The sequence below is a fragment of the Coregonus clupeaformis genome, chromosome 10, assembly GCF_020615455.1.
Source record: "Coregonus clupeaformis isolate EN_2021a chromosome 10, ASM2061545v1, whole genome shotgun sequence".
NCBI lineage: Eukaryota > Metazoa > Chordata > Actinopteri > Salmoniformes > Salmonidae > Coregonus > Coregonus clupeaformis.
The window spans coordinates 63,140,550-63,167,160 of record NC_059201.1 but is presented as its reverse complement, the minus strand read 5'-3'; the positions used below and the strand labels follow the sequence as shown (position 1 = coordinate 63,167,160).

Sequence of the window (26,611 nt, the reverse complement as noted above, 5' to 3'; positions counted from 1 at the left end):
CCACCTCTTCAGAGTGGTTTTAATTCGGTCCTTCATCCGCTTCTTCTGGCACCAGCAGAGCGTTGGCCTTCATGTGCCCTCTGGCATGCAGATGACATGACCAAGCCATCTTAGTTGGTGATTTTTTTAAGGTGGACTGCATGCTACCACTGCCAGCCCGTTTCAGTACCTCGGTGTGGGGTACTCTGTCCTGCCAGGTAACACAGAGGATCTTCTGGAGGCACTTTATGTGGAGGCACTTTATGTGGAAGGCCTCCTGGGTTTTCATGTGCCGACTATAAGGGATCCATGCTTCACAGCTGTATAACAGGGTGAATAAACTCACATACACCTCTCTCTGCAAACAATTACACAAGAAGAACATGATCCTGCAATGAGTGGTCTTTCAATGTATATTTATATATTAAGGCAATTAGTATCAACAAGAGAATGTCAAATTCATTCACATTCTTTTATAAGTTTCTTATCTCTTATTCTTCATGTACAAAAGTGGTAAAGTCTAAAAAGGTATGAAGGTTATTGTGTCACTGGAGTGGTTGGGAACAGGGTTTTTAGTGTTACTCGCTGGTATCAACAAGGGCAGTGCTTTTAGATCAATGATTGGAAGTCAAGCAAAGTGTGTGTGTTGCCCGCTGGTCCTGAGAGGTGGGTGAGTGTGTGCATATGTGTATTTCCATGCGTCAGAAGTATCATAATACGGTATAACTTACAGTAGATACTGGCCTTTTTTCAACATTTTAGTGACTTCCAATAATGCTGTAATGGAATGTTTCTCATCACATCTGACTGGCGGGAATGTCGAGTCAGGAACTTCAATACAAATATTCAAGTTATCTCAATGAGTCCAGTTAAAAAAGGGGGTTAAGTTTGGTCATAGAATGAGTGTTTGGTCATTGAACATGAGAAATTACATTTTAAAAAACTCCCAAATATGGAAAGAATCTGAACATCATTGAACAGCTCCAAAGTACAAATATTCCAAGTCACAATACAAGCCGAGGCAGTGATTCCCAATGTTGAAGAGGATTGGCCTGAACAAGGCCAGCACAGATCTCAATCTAATAAGGAGTGTCTGGAATGCAAGGTGATTTGTATATCAGTGATTATGCACAGCACCTTGCTCAGCCCACTCCTCTTCAACGTGGGGATAGTCATGATAGTGGTCAATCTTTCTCCATGGTTACTGTTGCTCTTCGTGTCCAGCCTCGTTCTTATTGGTCACCTTTGGAATACTTTCTGTTTCTCCTGTCGCTTTGGCTCTGTTGTGCTGCTCTGATAGGCTCACGTGGCATCAGTGGGCGGGGCACCCTCTTCAGGAAGCCCCTCCTCCAAGATGTCCCTGACCTGGTCCAGAGTTTCAGCCTGACGAATCAACTCCAGCTTCACCTAGAAGAAAGGGATGAAGGACGGAGGGGGAGAGAGACGATGAGGAAGGCTCATGGTCATTTGATTATTGACCAAACATGAAATGGAATCCAGCTGGACTGGTCCTAGATCAGTGCTGTAAACTAACATAAACCAACCCAATGTGAATACACCCTGAGTGTGCTGGTCCTGAATCAGTGTACTGTACCTGCAGTGACTGCGAAAGCTGGACAAAGTCCCTTTGCACCGTCTGGCTGGTGTCCATCTGAGAACGCATACTGATGTTCTGGCTACGCAGCTCCAAACACTGTTGCTGGAGGGACGCCTGGGAGGGAGATGGAGAGAAAGGGAGTGAGAATGGTGAGGGTGAGAGAGGGGGAAAGAAAGGGAGAGAGCTACAGTAACATGTTCGTGTTCCCAAAGTAGGAAAGATAAGTACACAACAGGTATAACATGGACGCACACACACACCTCTATCCCTGGTCCCCCTGTACAGTACCTTGTCATGGCTGAGAGTCTTGCTGTCTCCCTGTAGGTGTGAGAGCGCCACCCTGAGGCCTTGTAGCTCGGTGTGACAGGTCTGTAGCTCCAACTGCAGCTTCTCCTTCTGACACTGGACCCGCTCCATCTCTGTCTTCAGACTGGACAGCTGCACTGCAGAGGGCAAAGGTCAACAGGACTATTTTTATCAAACCTTTATTTAACAAGGAAGTCCCATCGAGGTCAGAAGACCTCTTTCACAAGGGAAAGACAATGGGCGTGTTCGTGCGGATACGCTTTGTCAAGTCACCGCCTTTCAAAATGTATTACATTATGTGGATAACTGCATGAACTTCACAAAAACCATGTGATCAAAGGTCATGCGGTTTTTGATGCAAGTCTCCTTCAATTGCTGCAGTTGCTTTTCACCGACGGCACCATGCTGCCATCGCCTGGCTACTGGGAGGCACTACTTGTCAACCAATCAACGTTTTTGGTTGACCCACGCGAACACGACCAAAGACGTGACTGAAACAGGAACCAACATTGCCGCGATTCTAAAGTTACAGGGTACACAAATGAAAGTGATATGAAACCTCTCTCTAACAAATGCATTATACAATACCTTCAGAAAGTATTCATACCCCTTGACTTATTCCACATTACAGCCTGAATTCAAAAATGGATTATATAGATTTTTTTTTCTGACCCACAATACACCATAATGACAAAGTGAAAACATGTTTTTTGAAATGTTAACAAATTGATTGAAAATTAAATACAGAAATATATAATTTACATAAGTATTCACACCCCTGAGTCAATACATGTTAGAATCCCCGTTGGCAGCGATAACAGCTGTGAGTCTTTCTGGGTAAGTCTCTAGGCCACGCGTCAAACTCATTCCACGGGGGGCCGAGGGTTTTCACTCCTCCCTTGTACTTGATTGATGAATTAAGGTCACTAATTAGTAAGGAACTCCCCTCACCTGGTTGTCTTAATTGAAAGGAAAAAAACTAAAAACCAGCATACACTAGGCCCTCCATGGAATGAATTTGACACCCCTGCTCTAAGAGCTTTGCACACCTGGATTGTACAATATTTGCCCATTTTTATTTTATAAATTCTTCAAGCTCTGTCAAATTGGTTGTTGATCATTGTTAGAAAACCATTTATGTCTTGCCATAGATATTCACCCTGATTTAAGTCAAAACTGTAACTCAGACACTCAGGAAATGTCAATGTCTTCTTGGTAAGCAACTCCAGTGTAGATTTGGCCTTGTGTTTTAGGTTATTGTCCCGCTGAAAGGTGAATTAATCTCCCAGTGTCTGGTGGAAAGCAGACTGAACCAGGTTTTCCTCTAGAATTTTGCTTGTGCTTAGCTCCATTCCGTTTATTTTTTATACAGAAAAATTCCCCAGTCCTTAACGATTACAAGCATACCCATAACATGATGCAGCAACCATTATACTTGAAAATATGGAGTGGTACTCAGTTATATGTTCTTTTGGATTTGCCCCAAACATAAGACTTTGTATTCAGGCCAAAAAGTGAATTGCTTTGCCACATTTTTTGCAGTATTACTTTAGTGCCTTGATACAAACAGGATGCATCTTTTGGAATATGTTTTATTCTGTACACTTCCTTCTTTTCACTCTGTCAATTAGGTAACATATGGAATTGTTTTTTAAGATGGTCATACCAAGGATAATTTAGCTATTTGATTTAGAATTTTAGGACCCCTTTTAGATATAAAAAATATATATGATTTGATAAAACATCAAATTTGGCCTTACTGCTATTAGCCCATAGAAATGCATCAAATAACAGATTGATACATGGAAAAACAGATAGTCAAAAAATAAATCAAATTGAAGTTTGTTTTAAAGTGTCTGTCCTATATCTGAGAGAGACCGATAGGAAATTATGAAAACATTTTGGGACAAAATAAAATTGGTGCTACACTACTTCCATATATACTTCCATTCATATTTTTTACTGGTACCGGGCTACCTTCAGACGAGTCTTGTGAGGCTTGTGGGCGTCAAAACAACCGACATGTACGTGTTTGCAAGAGTCTCACCTTTGCATAGAGGGGTCATATTACTGTGTAGACCAAACTGATCGGACGCTACAGACAGAAGTTGACAGATCGGCGGTACTGACTTCATACGTGGCGCTTGTGGGGGTAGTAGAGCTAAACGGAGAACACCATCGTGTTCGTAAGAGTTTCATGTAGGCCAAACCGTTCGGACACTACAGATGTTTTCATGAGAAGACCGATTTTCGGGATGTCTCATGGTCTGACAAACACCGCTGTAGCTCGGCCACCTTCCACCTCAGATGCGGAAGGCTGCCACTGGCGGATGCGGTGGATTGAGATGCAGCCCATGCAAAAAAACAGATCTCTCTAATTTAAACAGACAGATTTTGATGGGGATCTTTTTTATTATGTTAACTAGATTTTCGCAGAGGTGCGGACATTGACTCTAGGGGGTTATTAAACACTATTATTGCACACAGAGTGAGTCCATGCAACTTCTTGTTTAGCACATTTTTTATCCTGAACTTGCCATAACAATACTTATAGACTCAAGACATTTGTAACTTGTTTTAACAAGCTGGGCGTATGTTGCACGTCACTACTTCACAGGAGAGTCATTTTAACGTATATTTTTTTAATCCAAATGCGTTTTTCTGAACTTTCATGTACCTTAATAACAAACTTGAATGCCATCTGTAAATAAGAATAAAATTGTTCAAAAAGGAGCCTAGTTGGTTTAGCCACGGAAAAATACAGAAACCTTCCCGCTAGCCATGATTGGTTGAGATAATGGATGGGCTGGACATGCCGAGAGATGAGTTCGGATTGGTCTGCCATGTAGCATGCTTCTGTCTATAACATGAGCTGTTCAGTATGTGTGGATAATCCTTTCTACCGCAGCTTTTTTTGAAAGATATCATGAAGAACTGAAAAATGTTGCATTGCTGCCCTGAAGTTAATAGCGCTATCGACTAAGATCAGTGGGAAATGCCATGCTGACTCTGAAAATGAATCAGACAATGAGAAAATCACGGATTTAGGTAAAAACATTTGAATTGAACCAGACATTGTAGAGTCTTCTGATGACTGTGATGGGGGAAGAAACGGCGATCAACAGTGTTGTTGACACAAAAGAAGTTGACCGAGCTTTGAAATCAGTGGAATGCCCAGTGGAAGCAGAGAGATGATTGCCAAATACAGAGAGAGTCAAAAAGAGATCACTGGAGGCTGTTGTATAAAACACCTGTCTCCGGATTACATCTTCAAACTAAGGGCAACCATGGAATCCATGACAGGGGGAGAAGCGTTCATCCATTTATACAGGTAAGAGTCTAGTTACATTTTCTAATTTTGTCAGAAAGTTGTTTTCATTGCAAGTTAAAGCGTACTGTTAGCTAGCTGGCTGGCTCGCTAGCTAACGTTACATGTATGATCTGTGTAGTAATATTATTTGTATCTCAGAAAGCCATTTGCATTGCTAGTTTTAGCCTAATGTTAGCTAGTTAGCTAACATTGAACCTAGTTGGTTAGCTTTAGCTACCTGCAGATTCATGCCTGGTGCATGGTAGTATGAGTTGGGATTTTGGTTCATTGTTTAGCTAGCTAGCTACATGTCTAAACAAAAGACTCCACTATGTAAGTAACCATTTCACTGTACCGTTTACACCTTCTGGATCTTGTGCATGTGACAAATTACCTTTGATTTTATTTGATATAGTGTGTGTTTACCAGAGACAGTAATGTGAAGAACAACATGACCTGCACCAAAGTCAGATTAGGATATAGGCCAAGGACTAGATAAAGTGTATTTTTACTACTACTTTTTGCTATTACTTTCAACACTTTTAGATTTAATCTTTGGATGTTTACTACACTACCGTCTTCACTCTGTTTAGCACTCTGTTTAGCACTCTGTTTAGCACTCTGTTTAGCACTTGGCCTCACATGTGAATCCTTAAAGAGATGGGTGAGGCTTAAGCAAGTGTGAACGATGCTGAATGGGTGTAGACAAAGAAGAGCTCTCCAGGTGTACCAAAACATTCACGGGCCATTTTCTCAAAAGTGGGGTTATTTTCCTATTGTTCCTGAACTGTAGTGTATTATCTAGCTCTGAGTCTCTACTTTTATCCAATGTGAAAAACACAATTTCAAATGTTGCTACATAAGACCGAATCCAGGTGGTGGGTCACATTTCAGCTTTCCATTTTAAATTAATTTGTACAAATTTCAAAAAACAATTCTACTTTGACATTACGGGGTATTGTGTGTAGGCCAGTGACAATAAATCTCAATTTAATTAATTTTAAATTTAGGCTGTTACACAACAATATGTGGAAAAAGTCAAAGGGTGTGAATACTTTCTGAAGGCACTTCAGAAAGTACGTTATGTTTTCAGTTTGTGAGTGTGTGATTTGGGGGTAAAGAAAAGTTTATTTAGACATTTATAAAGAAAACCTTTCATAAACGTTAGCAGCTATGTTGACACTACCATGTTGATCTGAGCCTTGCTGTTGGAAAACCACTACAGTGTCCGACTTTCGGCTGTGGCAGATGCACCTCCCCCGACTTCACTTGTCAACTTCCGTCTACAGTCGGCTTCGTTAGGCTAACTACTCTAACACAACCTATGATTTTACTACGGTCAACGCTTGTTATCAACTGCCTGTGTGTGATGCATTACTGATTAATTCCTATGGCCTTCTGTACCACACACTTACAAATTCTCTCTCTCTCACACACACACACACACATAACAATGCCCACTCACCTTGTAAAACTTCTGTTGAGGCAGTACCAGGGGAGAGAAAGAGAGAATGGTTAAAAACCAACATACAGCTGCCAGTTTCTATTACACTCATCAACACAAAGAAAGAAACAAAAACACAAGGAAAGAGCGAAGGAAAGGCAGATGAACAGACCGCTCTCCTCCACACGGGTCTCCAGTTGTTCCTTCAGGTTGACGATCTCGATACGCAGCCTCTCCTCACTGTGTGCCCCCTACAGGTGGGAGTACAGTAGTGCATTCAGTAATAGTATGTTTCCTATGTATTTCAATGATTCTAGACTGTATGAACACACACAAACGTGCACGCATATACACACACACACTGTACCTGTAGTGTAGGACCAAGTGGTGTGTTGGCGTCCCCTGCCCCATCCGTCTCCTCGATCTCCTCCCCTTTTAGCCTGGACAGCTCGCTACACACCCTCCTCTGAGAGAGAGACAGCTCCGCCTGGGAACACAACACACAAGTACACACACAAAACACCTCAAACACACACACTACATGGACCTCATCCCCCTCCTCCCTGGTTGGACCAGGTGCCTGTCACTCACCAGCCTGCTATGGACGGCATTCTGTGATTGGTTGAAAGATTTCTGCAGCTCCTGTAGGAGGGCCTCTGAGGTCTGAACCTGAGACTGGAGAACTGAGACCTAACACACACGAGACATACAGTAACATTCACATTCAATTCCGTGGATAACTGACGTTTCTCAATATACAGTATATGCCATGTGTGTAAAGGTGTGAGTACGTGTTTGTGTGTCTCAGTAGTCTGTATGTTCAGCTCTGTCCTCTCTTCCCTCAGTCGACTCAGCTCTCCCTCCAGCTCCACAACCTGCACATCAGACCACACCACATCAGACGCCATGAGTCCACATCAGAGATAATGAGTCCACACCACACCACAGGTCATGAGTCCACACCATTTACAGATCAGACGTCATGAGTCCACTCCAGACCTGTACAGTTCCGCTCACCGTTTGATAGCCAACGTTGGTGTGTTTGACTGTTTTCACAGATAAATGCAACATGCAACAATTTCAAACATTTGACTGAGTTATAGTTCATATAACGAAATCAATCAATGGAAATAAATTCATTAGGCCCTTATCTATGGATTTTACATGACTGGGAATACAGGTATACATCTGTCTGTTTCAGAGATGCCCCTAAAAATGTTTTGGGGTGTGGATCAGAAAAGCAGTATCTGGTGTGACCACCATTTGCCTCATGCAGCGCGACACATCTCCATCGTATAGAGTTGATCAGGCTGTTGATTGTGGCCTGTGGAATGTTATCCCACTCCTCTTCAATGGCTGTGCAAAGTTGCTGGATATTGGCGGCAACTGGAACACGCTGTCGTATATGTTGGCGGATGAATGGCACGACAATGGGCCTCAGGATATCGTCACAGTCTCTCTGTGCATTCAAATTGCCATCGATAAAATGCAATTGTGTTCATTGTCCGTAGCTTATGCCTGCCCATACCATAACCCCACCACCATCGGGCACTCTGTTCACAACGTTGACATCAGCAAACCGCTCGCCCACACAACGCCATACACACTGTCGGCCATCTGCACGGTACAGTTGAAACCGGGATTAATCCGTGAAGAGCACACTTCTCCAGCGTGCCAGTGGCCATTGAAGGTGAGCATTTGCCCACTGAAGTCGGTTACGACGCCGAACTGCATTCAGGTCAAGACCTTGTTGAGGACGACAAGCACGCAGATGAGCTTCCCGAAGACGGTTTCAGACAGTTTGTGCAGAAATTCTTTGTTTGTGCAAACCCACAGTTTCATCAGCTGTCCGGATGGCTGGTCTCAGACAATCCCGCAGGTGAAGTCGTCGGATGTGGAGGTCCTGGGCTGGCGTGGTTACACGTGGTCTGCGGTTGTGAGGCCGGTTGGACGTACTGCCAAATTCCCTAAAACTACGTTGGAGGCGGCTTATGGTAGAGAAATTAACATTCAAATCTCTGGCAACAGCTCTGGTGGACATTCCTGCAGTCAGCATTCCAATTGCATGCTCCCTCAAAACTTGAGACATCTGTGCATTGTGTTGTGTGACAACTGCACATTTTAGATTGGCCTTTTATTGTCCCCAGCATCTGTGTAATGATCATGCTGTTTAAGCAGCTTCTTGATATGCCACACCTGTCAGGTGGATGGATTATCTTGGCAAAGAAGAAATGCTCACTAACAGGGATGTAAACAAATGTGTGCACAACATTTGAGAGAAATAAGCTTTTTGTGTGTATGGAACATTTCTGGGATCTTTTATTTCAGCTCATGAAACATGGGACCAACACTTTACATGTTGTGTTTATATTTTTGTTCAGTATAAGTCCTAGATGGAGTGTGATTGTGTGGCTAGTGCTCACTTGTTTGCTTAGTGAATTGATGTCAAAGTGTGTGTGTGTGTGTGTGTGTTCACCTGTGTGTTAAGCGAGTCCCATTCGGTGTGTGTGACCAGACGGTGGCCGGGCGGGGGCAGGTAGATGGCCTCGGGCACCAGGGTTCCCGTGGAGACCAAGGAGGCGGTGTCTTCCTGGGGGGGTGGGCGGCGGGGCAGTGAGGGGGTGTCCAAGGAGAATGAGGAGAAAGAAGCGGAGTCACAGTTCTGGGAGAAATAGCCCTCCAGCCCCGCCCCTTCACCCTCCCCCGGCGGGCTATCCCATCCGTCCGTTCCTGGCTCTCTGAGGCTATTGGTGGGAGAGTCTGTCGACTGGCCCTCGCACTGTATAGCTCCTGCCTCCAACCTGTCCTTCTTTACACTGCCCTGAGAGAGAGAGAGAGAGAGAGAGAGAGAGAGAGAGAGAGAGAGAGAGAGAGAGAGAGAGAGAGAGAGAGAAAAAGGTCAGAGACAAGGAAATGGGTTTAGTAACATTGAGGTGAACACACACACACCTGAGACTGCACACTGGCTCTCCTCCACTGGGCACGCTCAGACTGCAGAGTAGATATTCTAGCCTCATACTGAGAAGCAGTCTCTGAGAATAGAAGAGAGAGAAAGGAGATGATGACAGACAATAACAGACCATCTAGGTAGGTCCTACACATTCTCTATGTCCCAAATGGCACCCTATTCCCTATCTAGTGCAATACTTTTGACCATAGCCCCCATTGGGAACAGATGATGAATAGAAGGCATGGAGCGACCTTTCTCACAAGAGAGAGTGGGCCTGCCCCATCTATACAATGGTAGGGAAACACTGGTATGTAGAAAAGGTGTCTTCCACCTCTGACTGCATCTCTTGGTCACACTGTGTGTATCTCTCTCTCTGACCTCTAAGGGCCTCCTGAAGAGACTGCATCTCCTGGTCACACTGTCTCTGCAGCTCTCCCAGCTCCTCCTGTTTGCTTAGTTCGCAGATCGTCGCCACGCCCTGCCAGTGCTCCAGTTGCGCTCTGCAATCTGCTAGCTGGGCCTGCAAGCTCTCCATTGCATCTGATAAGCAGAAAAATTGAGATAACATGAGATCTGTTTATGGTGAATGTAGGACAATACAAGGTTGTGAATGGAGTTCAACAGTCCCAGAGAGAGACTAACTTCAAAATATCTTTGAGCTGCATAAAGAATGATCATGCAAGCAATTGCACTTAGGCCTACTACACAGGCTATTCCTTCCAATGTCAATAACATTGCAAAACACCACATGCAAAGCAATTCATGAATGTAATAATATGTGTACAATAATACAACAGGAGCTGTTATCAATCACCTGTTGACAATCGAACTGACATAACATTGTTTTGGCTGTGTCTCAGTAGAGACAAGGCAATCCTTGGCACACAACTGCCACAGCTTCTAACTAGGTTGACTGACGTCTCCACAAAATCATAATTATTATGGCTAAACCCCCGCCTATTTCTACAATTTATCTTCTTAAAATCTGATTTTAAACCTAACCCTAACCGTATGCCTAACTCCAACCTTAAATTAATACCAAAAAGTACATTTTCGTTTATTAATCTTTACGATATAGCCAATTTTGACTTTGTGGCAGTAACAGAAAGGTCAAAAGAGTTCACTCAGCAAGTGACAGCTCCAGCAATAGCAACATTTTGTACATTTTTAGTGATCTGTATCTACATTCCGAAATGCAAACGCATTTGTGAGTTTTGGCTTTCACTAAGGGTTAGTTAGCTAGCAATCAAGCTAGCCTAGCTAAAGCACTTGTTGATGGCTAGCTAGGTGACGTTCTTACCATTGTCGTCATTCTGATATTTCTCTGACGGTTCCATTATCAATCATTTGTGTCCGAGCTGTTCTGTAATGGCACCAAATGTCTTAGTCGTGAAAATCATCTAGTGTTTGTTTAGGGTTTGGTTGGTGTGAGAGCTCAAAGTAGGACTTATTCACTCCTGGTCAACTTCAGGAAATAACTTTCCCCGGTTTAAGCCTACGGATATTACGTGAACATCCTTCCTAAATGTTGACGACTGCATTGAATATTCCCTTATTCTTCCCAGTTCAACTACCGTATTGACATGGGATGAGCGAGTCATAATATGTATTCTATTAAAATGCCAAGCATTTTTTTGAAAGGGAGAGAAGCTGTATTTTGAATACAGCTAGAAAGTGCTGTCTTCAAGTTTCCGTATGTCTGTTCCTGCCACGAATTTTGCGTAGCTGTCTCAAATATTTTTTATAATTGACTGTACGTTATTTATAATGAGGGATACCTGGAGAAAATCGGATCTCTCTGAAATGAAAATGGTGGCCCTCCCTTCAGTAAAATATTTTTTTCCTGACCCTCCCTGAACGCTTGAAAAAATATATGTGACCCTCCCCTATACCCCAAATAAAATATGAAAAGATATACATTATAATAAAATAACGGTTTTCATCTAGTACTTTCCTTCAGTGACCCAAGGAATATTAATTATTCCAAATCAATTATATTTGGTTCTCTGAGCTTGACACCAATAAGCATAAAGTAAGGAAAATGTGACCTGTATTCCTTTTTTTTTATAGACCTAATATGTGCCAGAAATGTAACGATTTTACTTTTGTGATAACCAGAAATGTGCCTCTTTTTCCAAGAATGACCATAGTGATTGTATCAGATGTTATCACAGAATAAAGAGTTGATAAATAGTGGCCATTAAGGTGTCTTCACCTTCTCTCCTCTCTCTGGTGGTTTAGAAATCTATCAAAGTTTTGTTTACAATATTTAATGGTATTGTTTCCATTATTTATATATTTTTTGTGAATACTGAATCTGCTATGATGAGAAGGAAACAGCCAACAGACCTATAAACTTATTTCATATTCTTCATATTGAAGGCGTACGACTCCAGGGAGTTCTTGGCTGCTATCTTCTCCCTCTGTGCGTCGTCCTCAGCTTTGTATTTGTCGGCATCCTGCACCATCCTCTCAATATCTTCTTTGCTGAGCCGCCCCTTGTCGTTGGTGATGGTGATCTTGTTCTCTTTGCCCATGCTCTTGTCCACCGCTGATACGTTCAGAATGCCATTGCCGTCGATGTCAAAGGTCACCTCGATCTTGTTACAGCCATTTATTAATATAATGAAAGTTACTTACAGTTTGTGAACGTAGAGGTCTCGTTGAAAGGTGTTTGAAACTGAACGAACGAACGAACGTCACCAATTTACACCATCCCTTTTGATTTCTCGACATTTCTCAACTCTCTGACTAAACTATAGAGCTCTGCTACCCAACCCAAGCCCGTACAGCGCAGTACAGTCATATCTGACTAAGGTCATAACATGGTGTCATAAGTGCTTCAATCTTGTCAAATAAAAAACAGGATATATTATTTCGCAGAAAATAATAATGTTACTTGAGTTTTGTCGGAGTTTAGAGTGACAAAAAGTAGCTCAGCTAACTACTATTTCGTCTCATCATTGAGCAGCCCAAGCAGAGCCGTGGATACTCACAGACCCAGAGCCGCCATAAGCAGAGCGCATGCAGAGTAAGCAGCGTGCAGGGAGCGAGTGAGACAGAGAGGAGCAGCTAATGATTTACTAATGGAGGAAGTTATTTCTGATTTCGGGTTTCGGGCAGGGCCGGGCCTTAAATTTGACAGAAGCAATCGGGCCTGGGTAGGGTAACGTCGCGGGCATGGGTAGGGCTCGGGCTTAAAATTCATGCAATGCAGGGCTCTACTATACTGACCAATGAGAGCGCAGCTTCCTGTGCGGTGGTCTTTCGGTTCCAGAGGCACGGAGACCTGTCCAGAATTACTTGTGGAAGAATATTTGTGCCGTGAACTTTGACAATGAATAATGTATTATTATAAACTGGGTAGTTCGAGCCCTGAATGCTGATTGGCTGAAAGCCATGGTCTATCAGACCGTATACAACGGGTATGAAAAAACATGTATTTTTACTGCTCTAATTACATTGGTATCCAGTTTATATTAGCAATAACGCACCTCGGGGGTTTGTGGTAGATTGCCAATATACCATGGTTAGGTTAGGGCCTTATCCAGGCACTCCGCGTTGCATCTTGCTTAAGAACAGCCCTTAGCTATGGTATATTGGCCATATACCACACCCGCTCGGCCTTATTGCTTAAGTATCCAACGTTGAATAACATCTAAAGGCAATGATTATTATTACTCATGGATCAATTCATTTCAAATCTTTGCTACTAGTCGCTTTATTGACACCACGATTGAATCAGATAACCCATTCCACAAACTCCACAGCAGGTGGCGGTAATGCAACTTTTGTCACGCCACTCAGTCGATAAACGCGGAACAGAGCATGCGAGCAACTGCATTGTTTTGTGCTGTTCCGTAGGAAGAGAGTCAATGTGAAATTTTGTTCGGACAGTACAGAACAACGACTTTCATTCTGCAAAAATGGCTAAAATATCGTTGCTGAGAGTGCTTCTCAATGAACGATTAACAGCGGCTGCTGATGAGATAATTGGGGCTGTTGAAAAAACGGTGGCAGAGTACCAGGAAGAAATCACTCGTTCAAAGGAGGAGAACGAGAAGCTACGGAAGCTGCTTGATATCGTTCTTAAACCAGTGATAAAGTTGCATAGAGCAGGTTAGTAACGTAAATTGATTAAAGTGTGTGTATATGAAACATTTTAGCAGGGCAAACAACTGTTAGAAAACAACTCAACAACCACCCACCCAGTAGCCTATTCACAGCCAATAGCAATCTAATTTCACCTAATTTTAAAAGTAAAACTTAGTTTTAAACTACTTTTTACGTGCATTTGCAGAAAAACAGTTGGTTTCTGTCAATTGCGCTGTGGCATGACTGGCGTAACCACTCGCTAAACTGGTGGCATATGAACAAAAATATAAACTCAACGTGCAACAACTAACGATTTTACTGAGTTACAGTTCATATAAGGAAATCAGTCAATCAGGCCCTAATCTATGGATTTCACATGACTGGGCAGGGTCGCAGCTATGGGAGGGCATAGGCCAACCCACTTAGGAGCCAGGCCCACCCACTGTTGAGCCAGGCCCAGCCAATCAGAATTAGTTTTTCCTCACAAAAGGGCTTTATTACAGACAGAAATATTCCTCAATTTCGTTAGCTGTCCGGGTGGCAGGTCTCAGATAATCCCGCAGGTGAAGAAGCCAGATGTGGAGGTCCTGGGCTGGCGTGGTTACTCGTGGTCTGCGGTTGTGAGGCCAGTTGGACGTACTGCCAAATTCTCTAAAACGACGTTGGAGGCAGCTTATGGTAGAGATGGTATTTTTGTGCATTTAAATTGCCATCGATAAAATGCAATTTGGGTTCGTAGTCCGTAGTTTATGCCTGCCCATACCATAACCCCACCGCCACCATGGGGCACTCTGTTCACAACGTTGACATCAGCAAATGGCTCGCCCACACTACGCCATACACGTGGTCTGCGGTTGTGAGGCCGGTTGGCCATACTGCCAAATTCTCTAAAACGACGTTGTCCACCAGGCTTATGGTAGAGAAATTAACAAATTCTGTGGCAACAGCTCTGGTGGACATTCCTGCAGTCAGCATGTCGATTGCACACTCCCTCAAAACCTGTGACAACTGCACATTTCTTGTCACCATCACAAGTTGCACCTGTGTAATGATCATGCTGTTTAATCAGCTTCTTGATATGCCACACCTGTCAGGTGGATGGATTATCTTGGCAAAGGAGAAATGCTCACTAACAGGGATGTGAACACATTTGTGCACAACATTTGAGAGAAATAAGCTTTTTTGTGCATATGGACATTTTCTGGGATCTTTTATTTTGGCTCATGAAACATAGGACCAATACTTTACATGTTGTGTTTATATTTTTGTTCAGTATAAATAGATTTGTAACAGGTTAATGTGATTCTCCATGACCCGTTACAGGATAATATTGTTTGGCGTAGCACAGAGAATTTTCAACCAACCTTAACTTGGCGATACTTTTCATTCTCAATTCGGCCAAACGAATTGAGAATGAGAATTCTAAAATGTCTGTGTCCAGTTGCAGGTGGATCATTTAAATGCTCCGTTATTAAAATACGTTTTACTCCATGAAGTAATCCAACGATGTGTATGCCGCCATTTTGTCTATTTCAAATCTTCTCTCATTGATCGAGACAGGTGAGTGTCATCATGACATGCGGCACTTTTGGGTGGACCCACCTGTCTCAATCAATGACATAGACAAGATGCCAGCGTACACATTGTTGGATTACTTCATGGAGCAAAACATTTATTTCTTTTTAAAAAGGGAGCATTTTCTAAATTCAAATGAACCACCACCTGATTGATGGGCAGAGTGCCGCTTGTAATAGCCTCAAGCTCCCTCGTCTCCACTGCTACAGCCACCTTTCAACTACGCTACTGTAGTTACTAGGCTACTGTATTGTGGTCGAAGTATTGACAACAGAAATGCTACGGTCATTTTAATAAATCAATAACTAGCAATAAAAAGAGGTAGCCTGCCTTTGGCTACCTGTCATGTTCCAGTAGGCCTAAATGAGTTCATGATGAATTTTTCTACAGCGATTTATTATGCAATGAAGTAGGTAAGGTTATCCACCAATATAGCTCCCGACTGCTAGCATGCGTTGCATGATCATCTCTGCAAATGGGAATCGCAAGCCATTGATCATGTAGGCATGTTGCATATGGATGCTCAAAATAGAGATTTATTTGTATTTCTAGAATCAGATGCCTATATGAATGAATAGGCAGGTCCATCTTAATTCTGGTATTAGGCAATGGGCTATCAATTTTCTGGTTAATATGCTGCAGTTGATTGACTGGTTCCCTTGAGTGACGTCAAAGTCCATTGTTTCAGAACGCCAAACGTCCCGAACGTTCAAAAGTACTTTGCAAACCGTTGGTTTAAAATTCATATAGATACATTTTTAGGCATATCATTTTAATCAATAGTCAGAAAAACAATACTGTGGTGCCTGGTGAAGGGTTTCCTTCTCCATTACCCCTTGTTTCATATACACCCTTTAAGTAAATCACCAAGTACATGTATAGCTTCACAGATGTGAGGAGAGGAGGGGGGGGCACAATTATGTTGTCTTGGTTTATTATTTTTGTCAACTGAATTCACTTAGTCATCTGTTTCATCCTTCCTCCAGACCTACAGCAGCTCACTCTCCCTGTCTCTGAAAAGGTTCCTCCTGAGCAGCAGCACTGTGAGGAGGAGTGGAGCCCCAGTCTGGGGATGGAGGACCCAGAGCCCACACAGATTTATGAACAGGAGCTCAGGACCAGTCATGGGAGAGAGCATCTTCATGCTCTGGAGTCCAAAGACCCTAACGTTATATTCACTATTGCTTGTGTCAAAAGCTTGTGTCAGAATCAGGACTCAACTAAGCCTTCACATATTTACCAAACCAAAGGTGAGGAATATGGACAGGGAGCCTCTCTACCAAGCACTTCAACGGAACAGATCAAAACAGAACCTGATGGAGATGGCTACATGTCATTAGAACCAACCAGTGAACCTCAGCTCCGCTCTGTATTTAATCACTGTTCTGCTGTTCAGTGTGAAAACAGTGTAATCCTCAGTGTAGATCGTCTGGCGAGTGGAGAGCTTCCATCAGGGTCAAAGCCACCGGAATCAAAGAGAGCACGGGTCAGTGAAATTGGTACTGCTGGTCTTCATTGGTGCAAGTTATGTGGGGATTCCTTTCACACCAAGTTTTCTGTTATGATTAGAGTGCATACTAGTGAGACAGAACCTGTCAGTGGTGTGTGTGTGTAGAACGCTTTATGTCCAAACAAAATAGATCATCTTGAAACTAACGTTGACACACATTTTATCAAATGGAAATGTCTGATTTTGTGCAAATATTTCTCTTGCAAATATAATCTGAACCTGCACATGGAGACTCATGATGAGAAATCTTTCCAGTGCCAGGTCTGTGATTGCTGTAAGGTGAAGAGTACTCTCGTAAAGCATCAGAATATTCACATAAGGGAAAATGGAGCAATGAAATGGCAGCAGGTCTGTGAAATGAAAGGGAATTCCAAGAAAGTAACTTGAATAATATTTTGAGCCATCAGTGAGAAGGTACAGTTGAAGTCGGGAAGTTTACATACACTTAGGTTGGAGTCATTCAAACTTGTTTTTCAACCACTCCACAAATTTCTATTTAAAAACTATTGTTAACAAACTATAGTTTTGGCAAGTCGGTTAGGACATCTACTTTGTGCATGACACAAGTAATTTTTCCAACAATTGTTTACAGACAGATTATTTCACTTATAATTCACTGTATCACAATTAAAGTGGGTCAGAAGTTTACGTACACTAAGTTGACTGTGCCTTTAAACAGTTGGAGGTGCACCTGTGGATGTATTTCAAGGCCTACCTTCAAACTCAGTGCCTCTGCTTGACATCATGGGAAAATCAAAAGAAATCAGCCAAGACCTCAGAAAAATAATTGTAGACCTCCACAAGTCTGGTTCATCCTTGGGAGCAATTTCCAAACGCCTGAATGTACCACGTTCATCTGTACAAACAATAGTACGCAAGTATAAACACCATGGGACCACGCAGCCGTCATACCGCTCAGGAAGGAGACGCGTTCTGTCTCCTAGAGATGAACGCGCTTTGGTGCGAAAAGTGCAAATCAATCCCAGAACAACAGCAAAGGACCTTGTGAAGATTCTGGAGGAAACAGGTACCTATATCCACAGTAAAACAAGTCCTATATCGACATAACCTGAAAGGCCGCTCAGCAAGGAAGAAGCCACTGCTCCAAAACTGCCATAAGAAAGCCAGACTATGGTTTGCAACTGCACATGGGACAAAGATCGTACTTTTTGGAGAAATGTCCTCTGGTCTGATGAAACAAAAATAGAAATGTTTGGCCATAATGACCATCGTTATGTTTGGAGGAAAAAGGGGGTAGCTTGCAAGCCGAAGAACACCATCCCAACCGTGGCAGCATCATGCTGTGGGGGTGCTTTTCTGCAGGAGGGACAGGTGCACTTCACAAAATTGATGTCATCATGAGGAAGGAAAATTATGTGGATATATTGAAGCAACATCTCAAGACATCAGTCAGGAAGTTAAAGCTTGGTCGCAAATGGGTCTTCCAAATGGACAATGACCCCAAGCATACTTCTAAAGTTGTGGCAAAATGGCTTAAGGACAACAAAGTCAAGATATTGGACTGGCCATCACAAAGCCCTGACCTCAATCCTATAGAACATTTGTGGGCAGAACTGAAAAAGCGTGTGCGAGCAAGGAGGCCTACAAACCTGACTCCGTTACACCAGCTCTGTCAGGAGGAATGGGCCAAAATTCACCCAACTTATTGTGGGAAGCTTGTGGAAGGCTACCCGAAACGTTTGACCCAAGTTAAACAATTTAAAGGCAATGCTACCAAATACTAATTGAGTGTATGTAAACGTCTGACCCACTGGGAATGTGATGAAAGTAATAAAAGCTGAAATAAATAATTCTCTCTACTATTATTCTGACATTTTCACATTCTTAAAATAAAGTGGTGATCCTAACTGACCTAAGACAGGGACTTTTTACTAGGATTAAATGTCAGGAATTGTGAAAAACTGAGTTTAAATGTATTTGGCTAAGGTGTATGTAAACTTCCGACTTCAACTGTATATGAATAGATTAAAGTAGAATTATAATAGGTATTCTAATTCTGCGTCTGTGCTGCAGGATCGAGGCCCCGCTGCTGCCACAGCAAGCCAGTCCATGGACTCCACTCTTTCCCCACCACCTTCCCGCCGCCCAGCTGTGCCCCGGTCCACTGCATGGCGCCAAAAGAGGAAGGGGGAGGAGTATGCACACGCCCAGCAGCAGGGCGCTCTTTACCCGAAACGCTCTGATGTATACCGCTCAAAGGTTCACCCTGACATTTCCATTCCTCGTCTGACACCAGAATATGATGAACTGCTCACCAACCGCAGCGGGGGCCGTCCGGACCGGTATGCTGTTTTGTTATTCCGTGCATGCGTAACTGAGGAGAGATACCGCGAGTGGGAACAGAATACCAACTGGGATGGATCACGAGGCAAATTTGGCTTGCCGGTGAACCTCCGAATGTTCATCAGGACCACTGTGTCTCAGAAGTTTCCTTCCATGAGTGATGCAACCCGAAAAAACATAAAAGACAGAGTAAATGAGTACTTGAGGTCACCGAGGAAGTCTGGACATGGACTGCTCTCCCTTATCTAAGGAATTAGGCATATTGCAAACCGATCTCATAATCACTTCCTTTCCTAGCTGAGGTGGTTACAATCATCTGCATACAGTAAAAATCTCATTGTCCTGTTGTTTTTTGTCACACAGTACAGGACCCTAATACAAATCTGCATTTTGAAAGTCTTGAAAAAAATCTATTTCTAATCTATTTATTTTATTAATTAAAACACAGATGTTGATGAAAAAGTACTCTAGATGCTGTGTGTTTATTATAATACTGGGCTTACAGTAGTGATGGAGGCTGGTCACAGTTCACGCCTTGATGAGCCATTAAAGTGGACAACAGCAAGCCGAAACTCTGAAATGGTTCCAATCGTTTTTCCACCATTCATTTTTCCCATAGGGGATTTTAGAAACACTTCAAATAAGGGCTATGTTTTACAGAGGAGTTTTTGGGCCAATTGAAAAGAAAAAAATCTATGGATGGTGGTACTTGGATATTTTTTGTTGTTGCATTAAAAGTACTGTAAAAAGGTGGCAATGTTTTGAGATTAAACAAAACATTTAATTTAGAGAAAGTCAATTTTGAGAATAATGTCGACAATTTGAGAATAAAGTCACAGATATATTTCAAGAGTAAAGTATGGGATTTGGTTATTAAGCGTATAACCCTAACCCCCTTAACCTAACTTTATTTTAACCAATTCGGAAAAAGGTCATGGTAGATCATGAATTGACCATTTATCAGCATAAAATATCCCATATCATACATCTAACTCTCCATTTCATTCTCTTAAACCACATCCTGCTCGGGTTAGATATAGGCCTACTCTGACAACTCCTCCTGCCCCTGCTTCACCTCACTCATCTTCACTGACCTCACTCCCACTTGGACCCTCTACAAAAGAAGACAAGTGTTGCCAGCATGGAAGAGCAAGAAGAATGTGTCTTGTACATAAGTAAATAGCCTGTGATGGAGATAAACAGCACAGTCCTGTTGCAGCACGCGCGTGACAAATGGATTCAATATTCAAGTTAAGGCTATTGGAAACACTTCATAGCAAAACATAGCATGTATGACTAACTTTATTTTCCCAGAAGGAATTTCCCAGAAGGAATTTGTGGCAACAGATACATCAAGCACACTTTCATTTAAAACACACAACAGTGCGTTATTACATTCAAAAACAGGGCATGTGTACATTAGCAAATAAAATGCAGTGCATGAGGGTGTAGCCTATTAATAAATGTATCCATAAATCGCTAAATAGGCAGCCAGGGTGGCTAGGACAGAGTGTAGCACTCAGTAGCCTTATGGAGGCAGGTATAAAGCTAGAAGCCACCTCCACTATCCTGTGCCCCGATGGTAGGAAGGCATACTGGTTAGAAATGATGTCCTTGCCCTTTTTGTGTGCCGATTCTTGTCTTAGGCTGCATAGCTGGCTACCTGCTATCTTGAAACTCATTGACAACTTCTTTCACTTACTATTCCAGCCTGTTCTAGTTTGTGACCCTGTGTTACCCAGCACAGTGAGGGGCAAGAAGCAGGAGTGGACTGAGCCAGGTAGCTGGTTGGTCCTGGCAGCAGGAAAAAAAAAAGACAACATGAAGATGTGCAATGACAGACAGTGCATTCGGAAAGTATTCAGAACCCTTGACTTTTTCCACATTTTGTTACATTAGCCTTATTCTAAAATGATTTAAATAAATTAAAATCCTCATCAATCTACACACAATACCCCATAATGACAAAGCGAAAACAGGTTTTTAGAAACTTGCAACCCCCCCCCAAAAAAAGGAGTATTGATACATACAGCATATATTTTCCATAAATAAATGTTCCAATTATTAAACTAGTTTAAGACCGATAAAGTACAGATACGTTTTTTTATCAAGAGCAAACACTTTGCATGTGTTGTAATCATTACTCCACGTGCTTGACATACAGTGGGGAGAACAAGTATTTGATACACTGCCGATTTTGCAGGTTTTCCTACTTACAAAGCATGTAGAGGTCTGTAATTTTTATCATAGGTACACTTCAACTGTGAGAGACAGAATCTAAAACAAAAATCCAGAAAATCACATGGTATGATTTTTAAATAATTTATTAGCATTTTATTGCATGACATAAGTATTTGATCACCTACCAACCAGTAAGAATTCCGGCTCTCACAGACCTGTTAGTTTTTCTTTAAGAAGCCCTCCTGTTCTCCACTCATTACCTGTATTAACTGCACCTGTTTAAACTCGTTACCTGTATAAAAGACACCTGTCCACACACTCAATCAAACAGATTCTAACCTCTCCACAATTGCCAAGACCAGAAAGCTGTGTAAGGACATCAGGGATAAAATTATAGACCTGCACAAGGCTGGGATGGGCTACAGGACAATAGGCAAGCAGCTTGGTGAGAAGGCAACAAATGTTGGCGCAATTATTAGAAAATGGAAGAAGTTCAAGATGACGGTCATCACCCTCGGTCTGGGGCTCCATGCAAGATCTCACCTCGTGGGGCATCAATGATCATGAGGAAGGTGAGGGATCAGCCCAGAACTACACAGCAGGACCTGGTCAATGACCTGAAGAGAGCTGGGACCACAGTCTCAAAGAAAACCATTAGTAACACACTACGCCGTCATGGATTAAAATCCTGCAGCGCAAGCTAGGTCCCCCTGCTCAAGCCAGCGCATGTCCAGGCCCGTCTGAAGTTTGCCAATGGATGATCCAGAGGAGGAATGGGAGAAGGTCATGTGGTCTGATGAGACAAAAATAGAGCTTTTTGGTCTAAACTCCACTCGCCGTGTTTGGAGGAAGAAGAAGGATGAGTACAACCCCAATAACACCATCCCAACCATGAAGCATGGAGGTGGAAACATCATTCTTTGGGGATGCTTTTCTGCAAAGGGGACAGGACGACTGCACCGTATTGAGGGGAGGATGGATGGGGCCATGTATCGCGAGATCTTGGCCAACAACCTCCTTCCCTCAGTAAGAGCATTGAAGATGGGTCGTGGCTGGGTCTTCCAGCATGACAACGACCCGAAACATACAGCCAGGGCAACTAAGGAGTGGCTCCGTAAGAAGCATCTCAAGGTCCTGGAGTGGCCTAGCCAGTCTCCAGACCTGAACCCAATAGAACATCTTTGGAGGGAGCTGAAAGTCTGTATTGCCCAGCGACAGCCCTGAAACCTGAAGGTCTGTATGGAGGAGTTGGCCAAAATCCCTGCTGAAGTGTGTGCAAACCTGGTCAAGAACTACAGGAAACATATGATCTCTGTAATTCCAAACAAAGGTTTCTGTACCAAATATTAAGTTCTGCTTTTCTGATGTATCAAATACTTATGTCATGCAATAAAATGCAAATGAATTACTTAAAAATCATACAATGTGATTTTCTGGATTTTTGTTTTAGATTCCGTCTCTCACAGTTGAAGTGTACCTATGATAAAAACTACAGACCTTTACATGCTTTGTAAGTAGGAAAACCTGCAAAATAGGCAGTGTATCAAATACTTGTTCTCCCCACTGTACGTCACTTTGTATTAAACCGACTTCATTATGTCACCTGGCTCACGCCCAGGAGGCACCCCGGTTTCAAAACAAATACAATCACTTTTCACCCGGTGAAATCATCGCCCACCCAGGCGCCTGGGCCAGCTTAATCAAATCCCCTAATTGGGACTTAAAATCGGGGCGCAGCTGCTGTGTAAAACGTTTTGCAATCAAAATAAACAAATCCCAGCTACCATATTATTTTTGGAAGCCCAATTTATTCTAAATTATTGTTATGCTTAGACCTCTTGACATAAGGACTAAGGCAGGGGTGTGAAACTCAATTCCCGGAGAGGCAATGTCTGTTGGTTTATTAGTTTGGAACTCTTCTCACCTGGTTTTCTAGGTCTTCATTGAACACAAATTCAAAGGAAATAACCCAATAGACACGTGGCTCTCCAGGAATTGAGTGTGACACCCCTGGACAAAGGTGTTGGACTGATTGTCACAGGGAGTCCCAGCCTGGCTACACATCAAATTTGCTTTTGTAGGATATTATGCAGTTATACTGAAGATAGAATTATGGTAGACTGATTATATGCATACATATGACATTACCAGGAGTAGGGTTGATTTCACCAGAATGTCACCTTGAAGAACATCACATCAAGGACAAAGAACACCTTATCCAGGTTTGCCAGCCTGGGGTACGCACCACCCAAGATGGCTCTAGGTCCGTTGGGTCCTGTCTGGTGTGTCCTGTCCATGACCTATGAATATAGACACAGAGAATGTGGTTGCAGAGCATAAATACAGTCATTACAGAACACCATTACATGCACCTTCCTGATGCCTATTAATCATTTGATTAAAAATGTTACTTTCCATCATTCACACTATGAAAATAGATACTTGATACGAATAGGCTATCCAATGTATAGCTTAGGCTAAATTGTATTGCATAATATGCCTTTTTTTAGGGAAGGAGGTGAGACAAGAACTACTTTATTTGTTCTCTGTTGTGGGCTTGAGGGAGAGTTCTTAGTGAACTATGAGATAAAACTGGGTTAATCACGAACATAGAGTTAGAATTCTTTGTTGTTTGGCAAAGAACGTAATTGGGTCATTTCACTGTGTGTGGGTGAAGTGGGAATCTGACCTAGGGTCGAATTGCTCGCTCTTACTTAAATCCATGGCTGTCCTACCTTATCAGAGACTGAAACCAGACTGTGGCCTAATGCATCTCTCCTCAAACAAAGGTTCTGAGAGCTGGGGTTGAACAGAGTTTAAACTAAACATTAGTGTTTTTGTAAGATAAGGGATTGATTGATTGTATTACTATTGATTCTGAACTGAATGAAAGTCGAATTTAGCCGCCATCACAGACAAAGGAAGTGGGCGGAGCAATAAAGAGCGGGAAACTGAAAAGGGAGGGGTTTTGAGGTATAAGGGATGAGAATGGGACTATATAGATGGGGAGCAAAAAGAGAGAGGGGCCCTAATCTGCAGATTAGCCTGGCTTTGTTGAAATTGTAATAAAGTCATTCTTGATTCTACAAAAACTCTGGAAGAACTTTGATTTTTAATAAAGTATAGTGATTATTTTCCACAACACCCTCGCATGGTCTGCCAGTAGTTTCCCCACCTGGATCTTGACTGGTGCTTTTGCCTCCCTCTCCCTTGTCACTACCTTGGTGTGGGCAAGGCATTGCTTTTTCTGAGGTGGCAGAGACAGGCAGTTGACACCTGAGGTGGTTGACCTCTTCTTCCAGTGGGGTATTCTCCAATTGGCAGATTTAAAGTGGCAATCAGCAGTTGCTACATCAATTTTTGGACTTATATGTATCCATTGATTCTTGAAGAATATAACTTATAAATGTCTCATGAGCTTAGTTCAACTGTCGCACCCCACCAGTCTTGTTTTACTCCAATGTTTGTAAACTAAGAAAATGTAAACAAACAGTATATAGCCACAAAACATGGTTAAACTATAATTTTGATATCATGAATGGAAGTGGAGGTTCCTCAGAGGAGGAAGGGGAGGACCATCCTCCTCAGTGAATATCATAAAAATGTAAAAACATTTAAAAGGTTATCCTTTTTAGATAAAACTATACTAAATATAATCACGTCAGCAAATAATTGATTAAAACACACTATTTTGCAATTAAGGTCTACAGTAGCCTCAACATCACTCTGTAGGGTAGCACCATGGTGTAGCCGGAGGACAGCAAGCTTCTGTCCTCCTCTGGGTACATTGACTTCAATACAAAACCTAGGAAGCTCATGGTTCTCACCCCCTTCCATAGACTTACACAGTAATTATGAAAACTTCCGGTGGACATCCTCCAACCTATCAGAGCTCTTGCAGCATGAACTGACATGTTGTCCACCCAATCTAAGGATCAGAGAATGAATCTAGTACTGAAACCATAAGCTACAGATAGCTAGCACTGCAGTGCATAAAATGTGGTGAGTAGTTGACTCAAAGAGAAAGACAATAGTTGAACAGTTTTGAACAAATAATTTCTTCCTAAATGAAGGAGAAGTGAGATTTTTTTTCTTTCAGTTTTCACTTACAGTGGGGAAAAAAGTATTTAGTCAGCCACCAATTGTGCAAGTTCTCCCACTTAAAAAGATGAGAGAGGCCTGTAATTTTCATCATAGGTACACGTCAACTATGACAAATTGAGGAAAAAAAATCCAGAAAATCACATTGTAGGATTTTTTATGAATTTATTTGCAAATTATGGTGGAAAATAAGTATTTGGTCACCTACAAACAAGCAAGATTTCTGGCTCTCACAGACCTGTAACTTCTTCTTTAAGAGGCTCCTCTGTCCTCCACTCGTTACCTGTATTAATGGCACCTGTTTGAACTTGTTATCAGTATAAAAGACACCTGTCCACAACCTCAAACAGTCACACTCCAAACTCCACTATGGCCAAGACCAAAGAGCTGTCAAAGGACACCAGAAACAAAATTGTAGACCTGCACCAGGCTGGGAAGACTGAATCTGCAATAGGTAAGCAGCTTGGTTTGAAGAAATCAACTGTGGGAGCAATTATTAGGAAATGGAAGACATACAAGACCACTGATAATCTCCCTCGATCTGGGGCTCCACGCAAGATCTCACCCCGTGGGGTCAAAATGATCACAAGAACTGTGAGCAAAAATCCCAGAACCACACGGGGGACCTAGTGAATGACCTGCAGAGAGCTGGGACCAAAGTAACAAAGCCTACCATCAGTAACACACTACGCCGCCAGGGACTCAAATCCTGCAGTGCAAGACGTGTCCCCCTGCTTAAGCCAGTACATGTCCAGGCCCGTCTGAAGTTTGCTAGAGTGCATTTGGATGATCCAGAAGAGGATTGGGAGAATGTCATATGGTCAGATGAAACCAAAATAGAACTTTTTGGTAAAAACTAAACTCGTCGTGTTTGGAGGACAAAGAATGCTGAGTTGCATCCAAAGAACACCATACCTACTGTGAAGCATGTGGGTGGAAACATCATGCTTTGGGGCTGTTTTTTCTGCAAAGGGACCAGGACGACTGATCCGTGTAAAGGAAAGAATGAATGGGGCCATGTATCGTGAGATTTTGAGTGAAAACCTCCTTCCATCAGCAAGGGCATTGAAGATGAAACGTGGCTGGGTCTTTCAGCATGACAATGATCCCAAACACACCGCCCGGGCAACGAAGGAGTGGCTTCGTAAGAAGCATTTCAAGGTCCTGGAGTGGCCTAGCCAGTCTCCAGATCTCAACCCCATAGAAAATCTTTGGAGGGAGTTGAAAGTCTGTGTTGCCCAGCGACAGCCCCAAAACAT

At 42.6% G+C, this 26,611-nt stretch overlaps 3 protein-coding genes across 5 annotated transcripts; 1 reads left to right on the top strand and 2 right to left on the bottom strand.

Annotated features, from left to right (window-relative positions):
* Positions 1–378: 378 nt before the first annotated feature.
* Positions 379–11,096, bottom strand: LOC123491637 (rab GTPase-binding effector protein 2-like). Of its 2 annotated transcripts, XM_045223169.1 has the most exons (12): positions 10,887–11,096; positions 9,965–10,126; positions 9,586–9,668; positions 9,113–9,457; positions 7,428–7,511; positions 7,228–7,326; positions 7,004–7,123; positions 6,809–6,887; positions 6,658–6,669; positions 1,865–2,019; positions 1,574–1,690; positions 379–1,386 (listed from the first exon to the last, which is right to left on the bottom strand). In XM_045223169.1, exons 1-12 carry the CDS (start codon positions 10,921–10,923, stop codon positions 1,282–1,284), a joined length of 1,398 nt encoding a protein of 465 aa, XP_045079104.1. In that variant the 5' UTR covers positions 10,924–11,096; the 3' UTR covers positions 379–1,281. The 2 variants fall into 2 exon arrangements, with proteins under 2 accessions (XP_045079104.1, XP_045079105.1); XM_045223170.1 differs by lacking the exon at positions 10,887–11,096 and having other exon boundaries at positions 9,113–9,452; positions 9,965–10,056.
* An 847-nt stretch (positions 11,097–11,943) lies between these two features.
* Positions 11,944–12,392, bottom strand: LOC121550805 (heat shock 70 kDa protein-like). Its single transcript, XM_045223337.1, has 2 exons — positions 12,377–12,392; positions 11,944–12,221 (listed from the first exon to the last, which is right to left on the bottom strand). The coding sequence occupies exons 1-2, from the start codon at positions 12,390–12,392 to the stop codon at positions 11,944–11,946; spliced, it is 294 nt and encodes a 97-aa protein (XP_045079272.1).
* Positions 12,393–13,420: 1,028 nt separating this feature from the next.
* Positions 13,421–19,540, top strand: LOC121550324. 2 transcript variants are annotated; one of them, XM_045223303.1, is made up of 4 exons: positions 13,421–13,705; positions 16,243–16,742; positions 17,022–17,114; positions 18,801–19,540. In XM_045223303.1, the coding sequence occupies exons 1-4, from the start codon at positions 13,513–13,515 to the stop codon at positions 19,317–19,319; spliced, it is 1,305 nt and encodes a 434-aa protein (XP_045079238.1). In that variant the 5' UTR covers positions 13,421–13,512; the 3' UTR covers positions 19,320–19,540. The 2 variants fall into 2 exon arrangements, with proteins under 2 accessions (XP_045079238.1, XP_045079239.1); XM_045223304.1 differs by lacking the exon at positions 17,022–17,114.
* Positions 19,541–26,611: the final 7,071 nt, after the last annotated feature.

What these genes read in the sequence shown, in the direction of transcription:
- LOC123491637 (XM_045223169.1), bottom strand. Translation starts at nt 10,923, where the DNA reads ATGGAACCGTCAGAGAAATATCAGAATGACGACAATG. An exon ending in GGGACTCGCTTAACACACAG is followed by an intron (nt 7,512 to 9,112) that starts GTGAACACACAC and finishes TCTGATGTGCAG; the next exon opens with GTTGTGGAGCTGGAGGGAGA. An exon ending in AGACTCTCAGCCATGACAAG is followed by an intron (nt 1,691 to 1,864) that starts GTACTGTACAGG and finishes TCTCCCTCCCAG; the next exon opens with GCGTCCCTCCAGCAACAGTG.
- LOC121550324 (XM_045223303.1), top strand. Translation starts at nt 13,513, where the DNA reads ATGGCTAAAATATCGTTGCTGAGAGTGCTTCTCAATGAACGATTAACA. An exon ending in CGGAATCAAAGAGAGCACGG is followed by an intron (nt 16,743 to 17,021) that starts GTCAGTGAAATT and finishes AAATCTTTCCAG; the next exon opens with TGCCAGGTCTGTGATTGCTG. An exon ending in GAGCAATGAAATGGCAGCAG is followed by an intron (nt 17,115 to 18,800) that starts GTCTGTGAAATG and finishes TCTGTGCTGCAG; the next exon opens with GATCGAGGCCCCGCTGCTGC.